The sequence below is a fragment of the Pseudonaja textilis genome, unplaced genomic scaffold (genome assembly GCF_049901715.1).
Source record: "Pseudonaja textilis isolate UNSWEBS1 unplaced genomic scaffold, rPseTex1.2 PTEXSCF22, whole genome shotgun sequence".
Taxonomy (NCBI): domain Eukaryota; kingdom Metazoa; phylum Chordata; class Lepidosauria; order Squamata; family Elapidae; genus Pseudonaja; species Pseudonaja textilis.
The window spans coordinates 1,139,879-1,158,926 of record NW_028262865.1 but is presented as its reverse complement, the minus strand read 5'-3'; the positions used below and the strand labels follow the sequence as shown (position 1 = coordinate 1,158,926).

Genomic DNA, 19,048 nt, shown 5'->3' with positions numbered 1-19,048 from the left:
GTTTGGACAGTCGAGGAAGGGAAGGGTGGTTAAGTCGAGGACTGCAAACTTAAGCTCCCTACAAGAATCGGACCTACTAACGGTCGGGGGGGAAATGAGCGGGAGATAAGAAAGGCCGTCAAGGGGGGCTGGATTGAGGTCGCTTGTGAGCACACAGGGATTCTGAACTGATGGCGCCTTTGACCCCGGTCATCTCCAGTGCTCCTGACCGGTCTCCCTCCTCCTCTCTCCTCTTCCCGCTTTGGGTTTGTAGGGCCCGAACGGCGGATCGTCCTGGTGGGCAAAACCGGCAACGGGAAAAGCGCGGTGAGCAATACCATCCTGGGGAGCCCGGTCTTCGAATCCAAGATGTCGTTCGGCTCCGTCACCCAGACTTGCCAACGGGCGGAGGCTGAGGTGAACGGCCGGAAAGTGGTGGTGGTGGACACGCCGGGCTTCCTCGACACGGCTCGTCTCGAGCGGGAAACCTCGGCCGAAGTGAGCAAGTGCATCGAGTTTTGCATGCCGGGCCCCCACGTCATCCTGCAGGTGATGCGCCCGGGCCGCTTCACCAAGGAGGAGGAGGAGGTGGCGCGCTTGATCAAGCAGGTCTTCAGCTTGAAGGCCAAGGATTACACGATCATCCTCTTCACCCGCAAGGAGGACCTGGAGGACAAAACCCTGGAGGAGTTCATCACTGAAGGCAACGCGGTCCTGAAGGAGCAGGTGTACCACTGCGGCAACCGCTTCCTGGCCTTTAACAACAAGGCGAAAGGCGCGGAGCGCGAAGCTCAGGTGCGCCAGCTGATGGCCATGATTGACGCGCTGGTGGAGAAAAACCGCGCCGCCCCATGTTACACAGAGGAGATGATGAAGGCTGACAAGGAGCACTTGGCCGAAAATCGGGACTTCTCCTAGCTGTGTCCTTTGCTCTGACGGGGATGGCGGCGAAACGCTCGGGGCCCAGCTTCTAGGCGCCGCGACGGCAACTCCACGGATCGTCTTTGACTCGGCTCGGCCCGCTTCAGCTTTCCGCTTCCCCCTCCGGAACTCCCCCAGGAGAGTTTCATGGCGGAGTTTCCCTGAGCTGATTCCGTCTCCCGAGAAGCTGGTTTCTCCGTGGGGTTGAAAGGGGTCCCTCCTTCCTCCCTTCCTTTCCTCGTTGCTTCATTCCTCCTTCCTTTCTTCTTTCCTCCCTCTTTTCCTTCCTTCCACCTTTCCTTCCTTCTCCCTCCCTCCCTCCCCATCTCCTTCTTTTCCTTCTCCCTTCCTCCCTCCTTCCTTATTGCTGTCCCTCCTTCTTTCCTCCCTCTCTCCCCATCTCCTTCCTTCCTCCATTATTTTTCTCTCTCCTTCTCTCCTCCCTCTCCCCATCTCCTCGCTTTCCTCCCTCCCTCCCTTCTTCCTCCTTCTCTCTCTCCTTTCCTCCCTCTCTCCCCGTCTCCTCTCTTTCCTCCTTCTTCCTCCTTCCCTCATCGGTTGTGTGTGTGTGTGTTTGTGTGTGCGTGTGTCTTTTGTGGTGGGGGAACACGCTTGCACTTTTCAAAAATTCGGCAGCAGGTATCCGTGCACCTTTATTATTATTAAATTGGCAATAAATAAAATCATAACATTAAAATAAATACAATAAAATTCATCCTATTAACGTTTGACATAATGTGCCATTCTAATAATAGTTAATCAAATTGCTTTGATTAAGGTGTGATCTCTCCTTATCTTAGGCTATACTGCACTACTAGCTGAGAGGGAGGGAGGGAGAGAGAGAGAGAGAGAGAGCTGATGGAGGGAGGGAGGGAGAGAGAGATGAGAGATGGAGGGAGGGAGGAAAGGCTGCTTTGAAAAGATAAGAGGAGAAACAGTTTTTCAGGCCTTTTGAGGCAGTTTTTCCAGCCATTTCTCAGTCAGTTTTTCGGGCCTTTTCAGGCAGTTTTTCCAGCCATTTCTCAGGCAGTTTTTCCAGCCATTTCTCAGGCAGTTTTTCGGGCCCTTTCAGGCAGTTTTTCTAGCCATTTCTCAGGCAGTTTTTCGGGCCTTTTCAGGCAGTTTTTCTAGCCATTTCTCAGGCAGTTTTTCCAGCCATTTCTCAGGCAGTTTTTCGGGCCTTTTCAGGCAGTTTTTCTAGCCATTTCTCAGGCAGTTTTTCTAGCCATTTCTCAGGCAGTTTTTCGGGCCCTTTCAGGCAGTTTTTCTAGCCATTTCTCAGGCAGTTTTTCGGGCCCTTTCAGGCAGTTTTTCTAGCCATTTCTCAGGCAGTTTTTCTAGCCATTTCTCAGGAAGTTTTTCGGGCCCTTTCAGGCAGTTTTTCTAGCCATTTCTCAGGCAGTTTTTCCAGCCATTTCTCAGGCAGTTTTTGTGGTGGTCTGGCACTTGAAATGAGACGCAGGGAACCGTCTGAGCAAATGCCAGCCCTGAGCGAACTCAGGTAGCAGTATTTATTTAAGAAAGAAATCGAAAGTACAGAATGCATATTCAGAAAACAATGACCTCAACAGGATGAGAACATACAGCTGCGGAAAGTCCCATGAGAACATACAGGCACGGAAAGTCCCATGGGAACGTCTCTGCTGTGTACCTTGAACTTTCACCTATTTTCCTGTTCCTTTTAAGCTCGCAGATCAAAACAGGACGAAGTACTCATAGCAAAGGCACTCCTGCCCCCACTAGGAGCGCTCACGTATCCCTAGATCTATGCGAAATGGCTGTACAAAGGACTTATAGAAAATGATTAATAAAATATATTACCACATTCCCTCCTTTTTTATTTATTCAAAGATAGGGGGTGTTTTAGTGGCATAGTACACAGTTCCCTTGCGACCTGGTCCCATACGTTGAATGGCTGAGGTACACATTTGTAATAGATTAGGAATACATTGAATACAGCAACATAACATAATAAGTATAGCAACAATTATTACAACTAATTGAAGCAATAAACGTAACCATGAGCTGTCAGGAAGCCAATCCCATAGCAAAGCCCAAAGTGACTTATTGAAGCCATCTTTTCCTGCTTCGTGTTCAGCTATGCGGTCTTCCATATCATGAACAGTTCTTGTAATGTTAGGCTCATAATTATGTATAAAAACACAACAATGTGAATGAATTAAGGCACAAACTCCTCCTTTGGCAGCCAACATTATGTCTAAAGCATAACGATTTTGTAAAGTAACTTGGCGAATTTCAGACACTTCTTCATTCAACATCTTAATGCTTCTAATAGTATTATTAAACATAGCAACAGTAAAATTATTTAAAATATGAATATCTCTATAGTTCATAGCTATTCCCAGAGGTGGGAAAGAGAGTCTGTATAAGGTAACATAGGCAACTCCAATTGACACCGATATTGTCCATAGTCTGAAACAGAAACATTAAACAGAATCAGAGTTGTTGCACAGGCTGAAGATATAATATCCTTATCAGGTCCCGAGTAAAGAATGTCTTGATCCTTATGCCAGGACCAATCTGCTGGAAAAATCAAAGGATGCCACTGTTTGCAGATCAATTTAGTCCGATTTCCCAGAGGAACCTGCTGCATACAAGTTGGTAACCTCAGATAAGCAGTCATCTTTTCCCAGCCTTCACAACGCCGCGCCTGAGCTGCCGGCATCAAGAGAATCAGGAACCACAGAAACGCCATCCTGCTCCTCCGAAACCTCCTTCACCGGCGCCTGCGAATGATCAGGCCGAACGCACCGACCAGGAACCCAACGAATTTGATCAAGATGTTCGACTGCTGCATAACCACGTCCCCACGTAATCAGCTCAGCAGGAACCCATGCCGGATCCGGAAGGAACCGCACCAACACCCGAGGCCTCACTGCATCTGTAGAAGGAGAAGAAAAATGCCTGCTGGCCGCACTTTCAGAGGGGGTTACCAGACAAATTTTAAAAATTTAAAGTATATAAAGCTAGATTTAAATGATCTTGAATTGCCGGAAGCCCCAGGAGCTTTCCTCCTTTTTTAGTCACATGTATATACTTCCAGGGTGCAAATGGCGGATATTGAGTAACATCCATTTGCCAAATCATTGAAGGTTTCAACCCCCTGGGGTTGACTCCCATAGGGATAGCCGTGCCCTGTTTTGAACAAGTTGGACATTGTTGAATTATGGCAGCAGCTTCTGCAGTAGTAAGCTTGAATTGGTGTGCCAACGCTTTAGCGTTTTGATGAAAATAACTATGGCTGTCCCATGGCTGGACAGTGAGAACTGAAGTTACAGCACTGTCAGCTTTGGCATTACCTTGTGATAAAATTCCAGGCAAATTACTATGACTACGAATGTGAGCAACAAAACACACATTCATACGCTGCTCCAAACATCCTTGCAACCACAAAAGCAATCGTAGAATATTGGCTGATATTCCAGGAGACAAATAAGAACCTGCTACAAAGGGTAACAAATTATACACATACAAAGAATCCACTATTAGATTAAAATCCTGATTTTTAAAATTTTGAAAGGCCAAAACTGATGTCACTTTTGTATGCCAAGTTCCAGATTTATCTTTCCAAACACAAGCACCAAAAACTTTCCCTCCATCAGTAAATCTGTAGGAGCATCTGATATGCCCAATGGTATCCTTTCTTACATTTCAGCACACTGATTTAGGACGAACACCCTGTCCCATTGATCTCTTATTTTGCTGACTTTGACCCCCTCCAGGAGCCCGACATTGCGCTTTAAAATGTCCAGGCTTCCCACAATTGAAACAATTTCCCTTTTAGCATTTCCTGCTTGCAGAACCAGAGCTAAAGTCTCCATGTTAAAAGACTGACTCCCAACCTTCCTACATGCATTAATCAAATCTGCGATCTCTCGCTCTCCACTTGCTACAAGAGGATTTAAGATCTTTCTGCAATCTGTGTTAGCTTGTTCTACTGCTAACTTCAAAAGCAATTCGTTCCGGGCGAATTGATTATCAATTTGTCTTTCAATTGCCAATTTCAATCTGCTAATGAAATTTTCATAGGGTTCATTGTTCCCTTGTTTGATGTTAGTGAAGGTCTTCTCGCCACCTTCGCCATCAGGGAGAGCCCCTACGGCTTGAAAAATTAACTGTGGGAGAAGAACGAACCCCTCCTCAGGCATTCCATCTCTCTGTTGTTCCACTGTTGTATAATTACCAGCTCCGTAAAGCTGATCTGGGGTAACATTTGCTGTTCCCCTCTGAACTGCCAGCTGTCTCCATTTCTGATCTAACACCAAATATTGAGCTGGAGTTAAAATCATATTCAACAGAGCTTTCCAGTCAGCCGGAATCATTTTATTTCCATAACCAACTGCTTCTAACAATGCCTGAGTATATGGCGATCTAACACCATATTCTTTTGCTGCCTGCTTAACTTCCTTTAAAACTCTGAGAGGTAGAGGCTTCCACTCCCGCTGCGGATTCAACGCAGCATCCATGACAATTTCTACCGGATTAAGTTGAATCTCTGCTCCAAATTCCACCAAATCATCTCCTGATAATTCCCCTCTATTTTTGCTTCTTCGATAGCTGCAGTAACTGCATCCACTTGAACAGTTAAAGGTAAACTCTTATCTTCTGACAAAGTATTTCCAGCGCCTGACAGTCCTCTGGATTTATCCGGAGGTGCCGTCGGCGGCAATAAACGTACCACATGGTAAGGCGGCAAACCTTCTTCGGGGGGTGCTAGGAGCGGTTGTTCATAAGTAGCTAACGCATCCATAACCACCCTCCAGGTTAACAAAATTGAAGAAGGGGCATGAGGTTCCTCGTGCAAAAATTTCCCTATCTTTTTCCAGGACTCTACTTTAATACTATCTCCCTCTGGATATGACTGAATATGTTTCCAAACATACTGTAATAAGTCCTCAATTTCTTTCTTTCCTACGGCATGTCCTCTACTATGAACTCCAAATCCAAAACTATTCCCAATGATCCCTCTCAGTTCCCTGATGTGATCTCTCTGAGCCTTCGAGAGATCTCCCCCCATACTCACGAAAAGAATCTATCTCCGTCCAGCGAAGAAGATGAGGGGCCCAGTCGACATCCGCGACGAGGTATAGGATGCGGGAAACGATAGCCTTTCCAAGCTATCACGTCGGGGTCACCACTTGTGGTGGTCTGGCACTTGAAATGAGACGCAGGGAAACGTCTGAGTAAATGCCAGCCCTGAGCGAACTCAGGCAGCAGTATTTATTTAAGAAAGAAATCGAAAGTACAGAATGCATATTCAGAAAACAATGACCTCAACAGGATGAGAACATACAGCCGCGGAAAGTCTCATGAGAATATACAGGCACGGAAAGTCCCATGGGAACGTCTCTGCTGTGTACCTTGAACTTTCACCTATTTTCCTGTTCCTTTTAAGCTCGCAGATCAAAACAGGACGAAGTACTCATAGCAAAGGCACTCCTGCCCCCACTAGGAGCGCTCACGTATCCCTAGATCTATGCGAAATGGCTGTACAAAGGACTTACAGAAAATGATTAATAAAATATATTACCACAGTTTTTCTAGCCATTTCTCGGGCAGTTTTTCGGGCCTTTTCAGGCAGTTTTTCTAGCCATTTCTCAGGCAGTTTTTCGGGCCTTTTCAGGCAGTTTTTCCAGCCATTTCTCAGGCAGTTTTTCTAGCCATTTCTCAGGCAGTTTTTCAGGCCATTTTTGGGCATTTTGGGGCGTGCTTTTTGGGCCATTTGCAGGCCATTTTTCAGTCATTTCTCAGGCAGTTTTGGGGCCTTTTCAGGCATATCTCACCTTTTCTGGCGTTTTCAGGCAGTTTTGGGGGTATTTTTCAGGCATTTTTTCGGGCCTTTTCAGGCAGTTCTTCGGGCCTTTTCAGACATTTGTCAGTCAGTTTTTCAGGCCTTTTCAGGCAGTTTTTCCAGCCATTTCTCAGGCAGTTTTTCTAGCCATTTCTCAGGCAGTTTTTCAGGCCTTTTCAGGCAGTTTTTCCAGCCATTTCTCAGGCAGTTTTTCCAGCCATTTCTCAGTCAGTTTTTCTAGCCATTTCTCAGGCAGTTTTTCGGGCCTTTTCAGGCAGTTTTTCCAGCCATTTCTCAGGCAGTTTTTCCAGCCATTTCTCAGGCAGTTTTTCCAGCCATTTCTCAGGCAGTTTTTCCAGCCATTTCTCAGGCAGTTTTTCCAGCCATTTCTCAGGCAGTTTTTCAGGCCTTTTCAGGCAGTTTTTCAGTCAGTTTTCCAGGCCTTTTCAGGCAGTTCTTCAGGCCATTTTGGGGGCATTTTAGGGGGTCATTTTTGGCCCATTTGCAAGCCATTTTTCCTCTATTTCAGGCAGTTTTTCTAGCCATTTCTCAGGCAGTTTTTCGGGCCTTTTCAGGCAGTTTTTCCAGCCATTTCTCAGGCAGTTTTTCCAGCCATTTCTCAGGCAGTTTTTCTAGCCATTTCTCAGTCAGTTTTTTCAGGCCTTTTCAGGCATTTCTCAGTCAGTTTTCCAGGCCTTTTCAGGCAGTTCTTCAGGCCATTTTTGGGGCATTTTAGGGGTCATTTTTGGCCCATTTGCAAGCCATTTTTCCTCTATTTCAGGCATTTTTCCAGCCATTTCTCAGGCAGTTTTTCTAGCCATTTCTCGGGCAGTTTTTCGGGCCTTTTCAGGCAGTTTTTCCAGCCATTTCTCAGGCAGTTTTTCCAGCCATTTCTCAGGCAGTTTTTCAGCCATTTCTCAGGCAGTTTTTCCAGCCATTTCTCAGGCAGTTTTTCCAGCCATTTCTCAGGCAGTTTTTCTAGCCATTTCTCAGGCAGTTTTTCCAGCCATTTCTCAGTCAGTTTTGGGGCTTTTTCAGGCAGTTTTTCTAGCCATTTCTGTCAGTTTTTTGGGCCTTTTCAGGCAGGTCTTCAGGCCATTTTTGGGCATTTTGGGGCGTGCTTTTTGGGCCATTTGCAGGCCATTTTTCAGTCATTTCTCAGGCAGTTTTGGGGCCTTTTCAGGCATATCTCACCTTTTCTGGCGTTTTCAGGCAGTTTTGGGGGTATTTTTCAGGCATTTTTTCGGGCCTTTTCAGGCAGTTCTTCGGGCCTTTTCAGACATTTGTCAGTCAGTATTTCAGGCCTTTTCAGGCAGTTTTTCCAGCCATTTCTCAGGCAGTTTTTCTAGCCATTTCTCAGTCAGTTTTTCAGGCCTTTTCAGGCATTTCTCAGTCAGTTTTCCAGGCCTTTTCAGGCAGTTCTTCAGGCCATTTTGGGGCATTTTAGGGGGTCATTTTTGGCCCATTTACCATTTTTCCTCTATTTCAGGCATTTTTCCAGCCATTTCTCAGGCAGTTTTTCTAGCCATTTCTCAGGCAGTTTTTCTAGCCATTTCTCAGGCAGTTTTTCGGGCCTTTTTAGGCAGTTTTTCCAGCCATTTCTCAGGCAGTTTTTCCAGCCATTTCTCGAGCAGTTTTTCAGGCCTTTTCAGGCATTTCTCAGGCAGTTTTCCAGGCCTTTTCAGGCAGTTCTTCAGGCCATTTTTGGGGCATTTCAGGGCATTTTTGGCCCATTTGCAAGCCATTTTTCCTCTATTTCAGGCAGTTTTTCCAGCCATTTGTCAGGCAGTTTTTTGGTCCTTTTCAGGCAGTTTTTTTCAGGCCATTTTTCAGGCCTTTTGCGGGATGTTTTTTTGGCCCATTTGCAGGCCATTTCTCAGGTAGTTTTTCAGGGCATTTCGGAGTTTTTTGGGCGTTTTCAGGCAGGTTTTCAGGACTTTTTAGGCAGTTTTGGGGGGCGTTTCTTGGCCCATTTGCAGGCTCTTTTGGGGCTGTTCTTGAGGCCTTCTCAGGCAGTTCTTCAGGCCATTTTCGAGCCATTTTCCGGGTTGCTTTTGACCTGATAAAAGGCTCAAAATGGGCCCCCTGCTCCAGGAGGAGCCCCTGACAGAATCATACAGTTGGAAGGGACCTTGGAGGTCATTTAGCCCAACCCCATCCAAGCTGCAGACCTTTATAGACACATAGAATCACAGCTGGAAGGGACCTTGGAGGTCATCTAGCCCAAGCCCCTGCTCTAGCAGGAGCCCCTGACAGAATCATACAGTTGGAAGGGACTTGGGAGGTCCTCTAGTCCAACCCTCTGCTCCAGCAGGAGCCCCTGACAGAATCATACAGTTGGAAGGGACTTGGGAGGTCATCTAGCCCAACCCCCTCCTCAAAGCAGGAGACCGGTATGGAAAAGCCTTGAACGAAAGCGTGGGAAAGGGACCTCGGAGGTCCTCTAGACAACCGAGCATCGTGTTAAGTATTTTTGCGGCTCCCGCCGCGCCAACAACTAACTCATGATTGACGGGATCGCCCGCTAGGACTCGGAAGTCCATCTCTTGGGGATTGTTTGCGAGCCAGGCTTTTGCCCCTTCGGTACTCGTCACTTTTGGTTTTCCCTGCCTAGGTGTAAACCCTTGTTTCGTCTCCGCCTTAATTTTCGTTTTCGTTCAATAGTTGAAATCACACACACATAAATCAGCAATAAATCTACGTAATTATAGTCTATGTACTGTGCTCTCTATTCCATAGCTATAAGAGGAGATAAGTTATGTGTTTTTCAGGATACCATATATTACATATATATTATAAATAAAATATGAATTTAATTTATTAAATTAAATTTTATTTAATTTAATTTACTAGATCTCCATTTCCTGGCCATTTCGTGGTGTCCACAGATACATGTATACATATATATACATGGAAAATATACAAATACACACACACAAACACACATTTATTTACACACCCACACAAATACTCCCCCACTCACAACACCCCCCCACCCCAGCTGGAATCCCTGCTCCCCTTGGGCCAATCCAAGCCCTTGGAACCCCCGGCCCCGACCAATCGCAAGGCCGCCCCGCGGCAGTTGGAGAGAGAAGGCTGGGAAGGTGAGGCTCCACTTCCCGGTCCGTGGATGAGAGCGCACACGAGGGAGAGACCCTCCCAAACCCCCAGGCCTCCTTCCTCCATGTTTACTCCCTGGGTGGTGACCGCCGTACGGCGCCTAGCCCGCCGGAGCGGGACGGCCGTGGTGTCCGGTTGCCGTAGCTTCGGGGCTCCGCAACAAAGATCCCTCTCCCTCCACGAATACGTCAGCATGGAGTTGCTGAAGGAGGCCGGCGTCGCGGTGCCGAAGGCTGTGGTGGCGGCCAGCCCCGCCGAGGCCTTCCGGGCCGCCGAGGAGATCGGGACGGAGGACCTGGTGGTGAAGGCCCAGGTCTTGGCCGGGGGCCGGGCGCAAGGGACCTTCGAAGGCGGGCTGAAGGGCGGCGTGCAGATGGTCTCCTCGCCGGAGGAAGCCCAAGCGGCGGCCGCTGGCATGATCGGCCGGAAACTCCTCACCAAGCAGACCGGTCAAGCCGGGAGGATCTGCCAGCGCGTCCTTGTCTGCGAACGCCGCTACTTGCGGAAGGAATACTACTTCGCCGTCGCTCTAGAGGGGGCCTTCCAGGGCCCCGTCCTGATCGGCAGCGCCCGAGGCGGGGTCAACATCGAGGAGGTGGCATCCGAGGAGCCGTCGGCCATCTTGAAAGAGCCCGTCGACATCGCCGAGGGCCTCCGGGAGGAGCAGGCCCTCAACCTGGCCCGCCGGATGGGCTTCCCGGAGAAATCGGCATCGGCGGCCGCCAAGAACATGCTCAAGCTCTACGGGCTCTTCCTCCGGTACGACGCGCTGCTGGTAGAGGTCAACCCGCTGGCGGAGGACGCGGCCGGAAGGGTGGTGTGTGTGGACGCCAAGATCAACTTGGATGACAACGCGGCATTCCGTCAGGCGGGCGTCTTCGGGCGGCGGGATTGGTCGCAGGCAGAGGAGAAGGAGCGGGAGGCGTCCGAGGCCGGGCTGAACTACGTCGCGTTGGAAGGGGACATCGGGTGCTTGGTCAACGGGGCGGGCTTGGCCATGGCCACCATGGACCTGATCCAGCTCCACGGCGGCAGGCCGGCCAACTTCCTAGACGTGGGCGGAGGGGCGACGGTGGAGCAGGTGAAGGAGGCCTTCAAGCTGATCACCTCAGACGCCGGGGTCAAGTCCATCCTGGTCAACATCTTTGGAGGCATCATGCGCTGCGACACCATTGCCGAAGGGATCCTGCTGGCGGCCGGCGAGCTGGCGCTGAAGATCCCCGTGGTGGTCCGTTTGCAGGGCACCGGGGTGGACCGGGCGAAGGCCTTGATAGCCGAGAGCCAGCTGGAGATCTTGCCCTGCGACGAGCTGGACCAGGCGGCCAAAGCGGCCGTGGGCCTCTCCAAAATCGTGACGTTGGCCAAGGAAGCCCGCCTGGAGGTGAGCTTCCAGTGGAGGATCTGAGGAAGCTGCTCTGCAAAGGGTGGATTCACCGTGGTGGAGGGCCAGATCTTCCATCTCCACCATGGTTGGGGACCACCTCGCCCTAGATCTTCCATCTCTACCATGGTTGGGGACCAGATCTTCCATCTCTACCATGGCTGAAGACCAGCCCTCACCAGGTCCTCCATCTCTACCATGGTTGAGGACCAGATCTTCCATCTCCACCATGGATGAGGACCAGCTCTCACCAGATCTTCCATCTCCACCATAGCTGAAGACCAGCCCTAACCAGATCTTCCATCTCAACCATCGTTGAGGACCAGCCCTCACCAGGTCTTCCATCTCTACCATGGTTGAGGACCAGATCTTCCATCTCCACCATGGATGAGGACCAGTTCTCAACAGATCTTCCATCTCTACCATGGTTGAGGACCAGATCTTCCATCTCTACCATGGTTGAGGACCAGATCTTCCATCTCTACCGTGGTTGAGGACCAGCTCTCACCAGATCTTCCATCTCCACCATAGCTGAAGACCAGATCTTCTTCTGTCCTCCAGTTTGTCGAGGAGAAAGGAGGTCCACTGGAGACGGGTGGGATGGGATGGGATGGCTTCTTCTCAATAAAACCCTGGTTTTATTGGTGGTGGTTGGTCTTCTGAATCCTGGCTTGGCATGTCGGGTTGGGGCCACCAGACCTGAGGTCCAGGAGGCATCTGGGCAGCTTTAGAAGGCTTCAAGAAGGACCGAGCTTCTTTGGCCAGCATTAAACCACCATTACTCTTCTCCTCCTCCTCCTCTTCCTCCTCCTCCTCCTCCTCTTCTTCTCCTTCCTTACAGAATAACAGAGTGGGAAGGGACCCTGGAGGGCATCTAGTCCATCCGCCTGCCCAAGCAGAAGGCCCTGACAGAATGACAGTCAATCAGTCAATCAGCCGATTCATCAGCCAAACAAGCAGTCAGTTGCTCGTGTGTGTTTGTGGCTGTATGTATGTCTATATATGTGTGTGTGTGAGTGTATAAATGTGTTTTTGTCTATGTGTGTGTGTGTGTGTGTGTCTGTGTGTCTGTATGTTGTGTATATACATATACATGTATATGTGTATGTGTGTGTGTATCTGTGTAAATATACATGTATATTGTATGTGTGTGTGTGTAAATATACATGTATATTGTGTGTGTGTGTAAACATACATGTATATGTGTATATGTGTGTGTGTGTATGTTTGTGTTTGTATATATATATGTGTGTGTGTGTGTGTGTGTGTGTGTGTGTACATATATACAAATATGTGTGTATACCCACACTCTCTGTTCAAGCAGATGGAAGGGACCTCGGAGGTCATCTAGCCCAACCCCCTTGCTCAAGCAGGAGATCTTTACGGAATCATAGACTATACAGAGTCGGAAGGGACCTCGGAGGTCATCTAGCCATTTATCATTTAACTATCTATCTCTGTCTCTCTATCATCTATCTATCTATCTATCTATCTATCTATCTATCTATCTATCTATCTATCTATCTATCTATCTATCTATCTATCTATCTATCTATCTATCTATCTATCTATCTACCTATCTATCTATCTATCTATCTATCTATCTCACTATATCTATCTATCAATTTATCTATCTATCTATCTCATCTATCTATCATCTATCTATCTATCTATCTATCTATCTATCTATCTATCTATCTATCTATCTAATATCTATATCTATCTATCTATCTATCTATCTATCTATCTATCAATATCTATCTATCTATCTATCTATCTATCTATCTATCTATCTATCTATCTATCTATCTATCTATCTATCTATCATATCTATCTATCTATATCTATCTATCTATCTATCATCTATCTATCTATCTATCTCTCTAATCTATCTATCTATCTATTACTATCTCTCTGTCCATCTCTCTCTCCTCTTTATCTATCTATCTCTCTGTCTCTCTCTCTCTCTCCCCCCTCTTCATCTGTCTATCTTCTCTCTCTCTCTCTCTCTCTATCTCTCTGTCTATCTCTCTATCTATCTATCCATCCTTATATACACCCTTTCATTACCAATTAGAGTCCGCTGCCCTTTGATCTTCATCCCTCCCTCCCTTTATTTCCCTTTCATCCATCATCAGAATCTTTTCTGACATCATCCTTCTATCCTCATTGCATTCTAGTTTCATCCCAATCTCCTTTCTTTTCTTCTTCCTCCTCCTCCTCCTCCTCCTCCTCCTCCTCCTCCTCCTCCCTCGCTTCTCTTGTCATACGTACGAATCCTCCCCATCTTATTGGCCGGGTTTCACCCGTGATATCCTCGTCATCTTCGTCCGTCCATCCATTGATCAATGTCTGTTTCCAATTCTTCAACCCTGCCCCTTTAAAAAAAAAAATCGGGCCACCATTGTCTTCCTGCTCGCGCAAGGGGAGTTTGGACTAGATGACCTCTAAGGTCCCTTCCCATTTCTGTTAATCTATGAGTGTATATCAAAAGCACATTTTCAATATCCGAGTCCCATTTTTTTTTTCACGCCTCTTCTCTCCCTCCGGTTGATGTCAAGTTTCCATCGCTTGAAATTGTCCCAACGGAGAACGCTCTGTCCGTGCTTACGCCGAACCAGTAGTAAACCTCTACGGGGGAGTAGGGGCATCCGGGAGGAGGAGGAGGAGGAGGAGGAGGAACCAGAGGCCAGTGAGGTCACAGAACCTCTTGTCTTCAGCCAATGAGAAGCCAGCAGGAAACAACCAGCAGGAAGCAACCCTAACTACGAGTTGGAAATCTCGGCCGGGAGGGAGATCCTGGCAGCGTCATCTTGCAGACGCATTCAGTCCCACGACCCCCCCCCCAAAATGATATGTAGCAGGATCTTTGGGGCTGTCCGAGGAGGCGCCATCGTCGGGAGTTTGGGATTGGGGGCCGTCCGCCGCTTCTCGGCGACGCTGCCCGCCGCTCAGCTCCGCCGCCCGCGCCTCCGCCACCTCTCCCTCCACGAGTACCTCTGCATGGAGCTCCTGGCCGAGGCCGGCGTCTCCGTCCCGTACGGCTCGGTGGCCAGGACACCGGAGGAAGCCTACCGGGCGGCACGGAAGGTTGGCACCCAGGACCTGGTGGTCAAGGCCCAGGTGTTGGCCGGCGGGCGGGAAACGGGGGTCTTCGAAGGCGGGCTGAGGGGCGGCGTGCAGATCGTGGGCTCGCCCGAGGAGGCCCGGGCGGTGGCCGCCCAGATGATTGGCAAGAGGCTGGTGACCAAGCAGACCGGGGAACGAGGGCGGATCTGTCACCAGGTCTTCGTCTGCGAACGCCGCTATCTGCGGAAGGAGTATTACTTCGCCATCAGCATGGAGAGGGAGTTCCAGGGTCCCGTCGTGGTCGCCAGTTCTCAAGGCGGCCTCCAGATCGAGGACGTGGCGGCTGAGAAGCCGGCGTCCATCTTGAAGGAGCCGGTCGACATCGTCACGGGCCTCCGCATGAGCCAAGCCGTGCCGTTAGCCACCAGGATGGGCTTCCCGGAGGGGCTGGCGGAGGAGGCGGCCGACACCATGGTCAAGCTGTACGACTTCTTCATCGGGCACGACGCCGTCCTGCTGGAGATCAACCCGCTGGTGGAGGACTCCACCGGGCGGGTGATGTGCATGGACGCCAAGGTCATCTTCGACGGCAATGCGGCCTTCCGCCAGCCGAGGATCTTTGCCATGCAGGACTGGACGCAGGTGGATGAGAAGGAGCGGGAGGCGGCCGACTCCGACCTCAACTACATTGCCTTGGGAGGCAACATCGGCTGCCTGGTCAACGGGGCGGGCTTGGCCATGGCCACCATGGACCTCCTCCAGCTCCACGGTGGGGCGCCGGCCAACTACCTCAGTGTCGGGGGTGGGGCCACGGTGGAGCAGGTGACCGAGGCCTTCCAGCTGATCACCTCCGACAAGAAGGTCCAGGCCATCCTGGTCAACATCTTCGGAGGGCTGATGCGCTGTGACGTCATCGCCCGCGGGATCATCCTGTCCGCTGAGGACCTGGCGCTGAAGGTCCCCATCGTGGCCCGCCTGCAAGGCACCCGGGTGGATGACGCCAAAGTCCTCTTTGCCGAGAGCGGCTTGAAGATCCTGGCTTGCGACGACCTGGACCGGGCGGCCGCCACCGCCGTGGCCCTCGCCGAGATCATGTGCCTGGCGAAGGACCTCCACGTCGACGTCAACTTCCAGCTGTCCGCCTGAGGAGGAACGCCGTTCCCGTTCCCAAGGGGGCGGTGCCCTCCCCATGGCCCCGCCCTCTTTGGGGCCAGGGGGGAGGGGTAGGGGGGCTCGGGGGGGACAGACAGCGTTGGGGTTTCCCTTCCCTCTCCTCCTCCCGCCCGCTTTGACGTCGACCGGCCCGATCTCAGCCGATTTCCCGCATGCGGCGGCGGCTCTCGTTGGCCTTTTGGGCTGGCGGATTCACGCCGGCGGGCGAAGATATGTCACCGGTGGAGGAAATTTAAACCTAGTTTAAAGGAAGTTTGTCTCCTGGACTGCAGGGAATGGGGGGGTGCAGAGGGGAGGGGTATGCCTGGCTCTGTTCATAGATGGGGAGGGGGATGTGCTGGAGTGGAGAGCCCTATTTCCTTGCACACACACACACACACACACACACACACACACAGACACCAGTCCATCTCTCCCTCGCTTTCCATCTCTCTTTTTCCATCCCTCTTCATCCCTTTTTCTCCATCTCTCTCTCTCTCTCCATTTCTCCCTCTCTTTCCATCTCCCTCTCCCTATTTTCCATCCCTCTCCATCTCCTCCTCTCCATCTTTCTCTTTTCTTTCTCTCTCTCTTCACCTCTCTAGCTCTTTCCATCGCTCTCTCTCTCTTTACATCTCCCTCTCTCTCTCTTCCTTCTTTCTCCATCTGTCTCTCTCTCTCAGTCTCCATCTCTTTCCACCTCTCTCTTTTTCCATCTCTCTCTTTCCATCTTTTTCTCCATCTCTCTCTCCCCTCTCTCTAACTCCTTCCATCTCTCTCTCTCCATCTCTCCATTTCTCTCTCTGTCCATCCCTCTCTCTTTACCTCCCTCTCTTTTTTCCCCTCTTTCTCCATCTCCTCTTCTCCATCTTTCCCTTCCTTTCTTTCTCTTCACCCCTCTAGCTCTTCCCATCGCTCTCTCTCTTTCCTTCTCCCTCTCTTTTCTCCATCTTTCTCTCTCTCAATCTCTATCTCTTCCTCTTTCCCCCTCTCTCTCCCTTTCCATCCCTCTTCATCTCCATTTCTTCATCTCTCTCTCCCTCTTTCCCTCTCTCTCTTTTGATCTCTCCCTTTTCCCATCTCTCTCCATCTCCATTTCTCCATCTCTTTCCATCTCTCTCTTTTTCCATCTCTCTCTTTTTCCATCTCTCCCTATCTCTTTTTTCCATTTCCCTCTCTCCATCTCTCCAGCTCTTTCCATCTCTCTCTCTTTACATCTCCCTCTCTCTTTTTTCCTCCTTTCTCCATCTCTCTCTCTCTCTGTCTCCATCTCATTCCATCTCTCTTTCCATCTCTCTCTTTCCATCTTTTTCTCCATCTCTCTCTCCCTCTCTCTAACTCCTTCCATCTCTCTCTCTCCATCTCTCCACTTCTCTCTCTCTGTCCATCTCTCTCTCTTTACATTTCCCTCTCTCTTTTTTCCCTCTTTCTCCATCTCTTTTTCTCCCTCTCTCTCTTTCTCTCTCTTTCTCTCTCTCCATCTCCATTTCTCCATCTCTTTCCATCTCTCTCTCTCTCTTTCTATCTCTCTCTCTTTCCATTTTTCCCTTTTTCCAATTCAATTGTTCAATTGGAGAGTTGAGTTGGGTTGGGTTGAGTTGAGTTGAATTGAAGACTTGGGTTGGGTTGAGTTGAGTTGAATTGAATCGAAGACTTGATGGCACGCACACACACACACTGGCAGACACACACTGATAACACTGGGTCAGTCAGGTGCTTTATTTAAAAACGCAGAAAGAACCGTTTCACAACTTTGGCAACTTGGCCAAATTCAAGAACCCTTGTAAACAACGTCAACAACTTTGGCAAAATTCAAGGAAAATTCATCCTTGTCGAATTTTGGCCCATTCACAAATTCCAAGGAGAATTCTTGGAGAAGAGCAAATTCACAAATTTCAAGGAGAATCCTTGAAAACTTTGGCCAATTTGCTAAATTGAAGGAGAATCCTTGTAGAATTCTGGCAAATTTGTGAAATTTAAGAAGAATCCATGTGGAATTTTGGGAATTTTGCAAATTCAAGGAGAACCTTTGTACAACTTTGGAAAATTCACAAACTTCAAAAACAGCTGCACAACTTTGACAACTTTGCAAAATTCAAGGCGAATCCTTGTAGAGTTTTGGCAAATTTGCGAAATTGAAGGCGAATACTTATAGAATTTTGGCAAATTCACAAATTTCAAGGAGAATCCTTGTAGAATTTTGGCAAATTCACATATTTCATGGAGAATTCTTGTAGAAGTGCAAATTCACATATTTCACAGAGAATCCTTGAAAACTTTGGCCAATTTGCAAAATTCAAAGAAAATTCATCCTTGTTGAATTTTGGGCAATCCACAAATTTCAAGTAGAATCCTTGAAAACTTTGTAGAATTTTGGCAAATTTGCAAAATTCAATGAAAATCCTTGTAGAACTTTTGCAAATTCACAAATTTTAAGTAGAATCCTTGAAAACTTTGCCAAATTTGCAAAATTCAAGGAGAATCTGTAGAATTTTGGCAAATTTTGCAAAATTGAAGGAGAATGCTTGTAGAATTTTGGCAAATTTGTGAAATTCAAGGAGAATCCTTGTAGAATTTTGGCAAATTTTGCAAAATTGAAGGAGAATCCTTGTAGAATTTTGGCAAATTTTGCAAAATTGAAGGAGAATCCTTGTAGAATTTTGGCAAATTTGTGAAATTCAAGGAGAATCCTTGTAGAATTTTGGCAAATTTGTGAAATTCAAGGAGAATCCTTGTAGAATTTTGGCAAATTCATAAATTTTAAGGAGAATCCTTGTAGAATTCTGGCAAATTTGTGAAATTTAAGAAGAATCCATGTGGAATTTTGGGAAATTTGCAAAATTCAAGGAGAACCTTTGTACAACTTTGGAAAATTCACAAACTTCAAAAACAGCTGCACAACTTTGACAACTTTGCAAAATTCAAGGAGAATCCTTGTAGAATTTTGGCAAATTTGTGAAATTTATGGAGAATCCTTGTAGAATTTTGGCAAATTTGTGAAATTTAAGAAGAATCCATGTGGAATTTTGGGAAATTTGCAAAATTCAAGGAGAACCTTTGTACAACTTTGGAAAATTCACAAACTTCAAAAACACCTGCACAACTTTGACAACTTTGCAAAATTTAAAGAGAATCCTTGTAGAATTTTGGCCAATTCACAAACTTCCAGGAGAATCCTTGAAAACTTTGGCAAATTTGCAAAATTCAAGGAGAATCCTTGTAGAATTTTGGAAAATTTGTGAAATTTAAGGAGAATCCTTGTAGAATTTTGGCAAATTTGTGAAATTTAAGGAGAATCCTTGTGAGAATTTTGGCAAATTCACAAATTTCAAGGAGAATCCTTGTAGAATTTTGGCAAATTTGTGAAATTCAAGGAGAATCCTTGTAGAATTTCGGCAATTTTGCAAAACTCAAGGAAAACCCTTGTACAACTTTGACAAATTTGCTAAATGGAAGGAGAATCCTCATCGAATTTCAGCAAATCCCGCCAAACCCACGGAGCATCCTTGTTAGACGATCCACAAATCCGCCAAATTCACGGAGAATCCCCGTTAGCCATTCAGCCAATTCGCCAAATGGAAGGGGAGGAGAACCCTGCCGCCGACTTCGGCCAA

At 48.1% G+C, this 19,048-nt stretch overlaps 3 protein-coding genes and 3 pseudogenes across 4 annotated transcripts in view; 5 read left to right on the top strand and 1 right to left on the bottom strand.

The window, feature by feature from the left end:
* Positions 1–1,615, top strand: part of LOC113454218 (GTPase IMAP family member 9-like) — a 2,219-nt gene extending 604 nt beyond the window's left edge. Inside the window, exon 2 of the mRNA XM_087918982.1 lies at positions 254–1,615. Coding sequence (XP_087775108.1) covers positions 254–897 — 644 coding nt within the window. The 3' untranslated portion in view covers positions 898–1,615. The remainder of the gene's footprint in view (positions 1–253) is intronic.
* Positions 1–19,048, bottom strand: part of LOC148123724 (GTPase IMAP family member 5-like) — a 373,254-nt pseudogene that overhangs the window by 46,314 nt on the left and 307,892 nt on the right. The window lies entirely within an intron of this gene.
* The window catches only part of LOC148123726 (GTPase IMAP family member 9-like), a 317,013-nt gene that overhangs the window by 1,575 nt on the left and 296,390 nt on the right, over positions 1–19,048 (top strand). The window lies entirely within an intron of this gene.
* Positions 1–19,048, top strand: part of LOC148123727 (GTPase IMAP family member 9-like) — a 259,666-nt gene that overhangs the window by 1,597 nt on the left and 239,021 nt on the right. The window lies entirely within an intron of this gene.
* On the top strand, positions 9,925–11,252 carry LOC113454974 (succinate--CoA ligase [ADP-forming] subunit beta, mitochondrial pseudogene; annotated as a pseudogene).
* LOC113454055 (succinate--CoA ligase [ADP-forming] subunit beta, mitochondrial pseudogene) lies at positions 14,172–15,428 on the top strand (annotated as a pseudogene).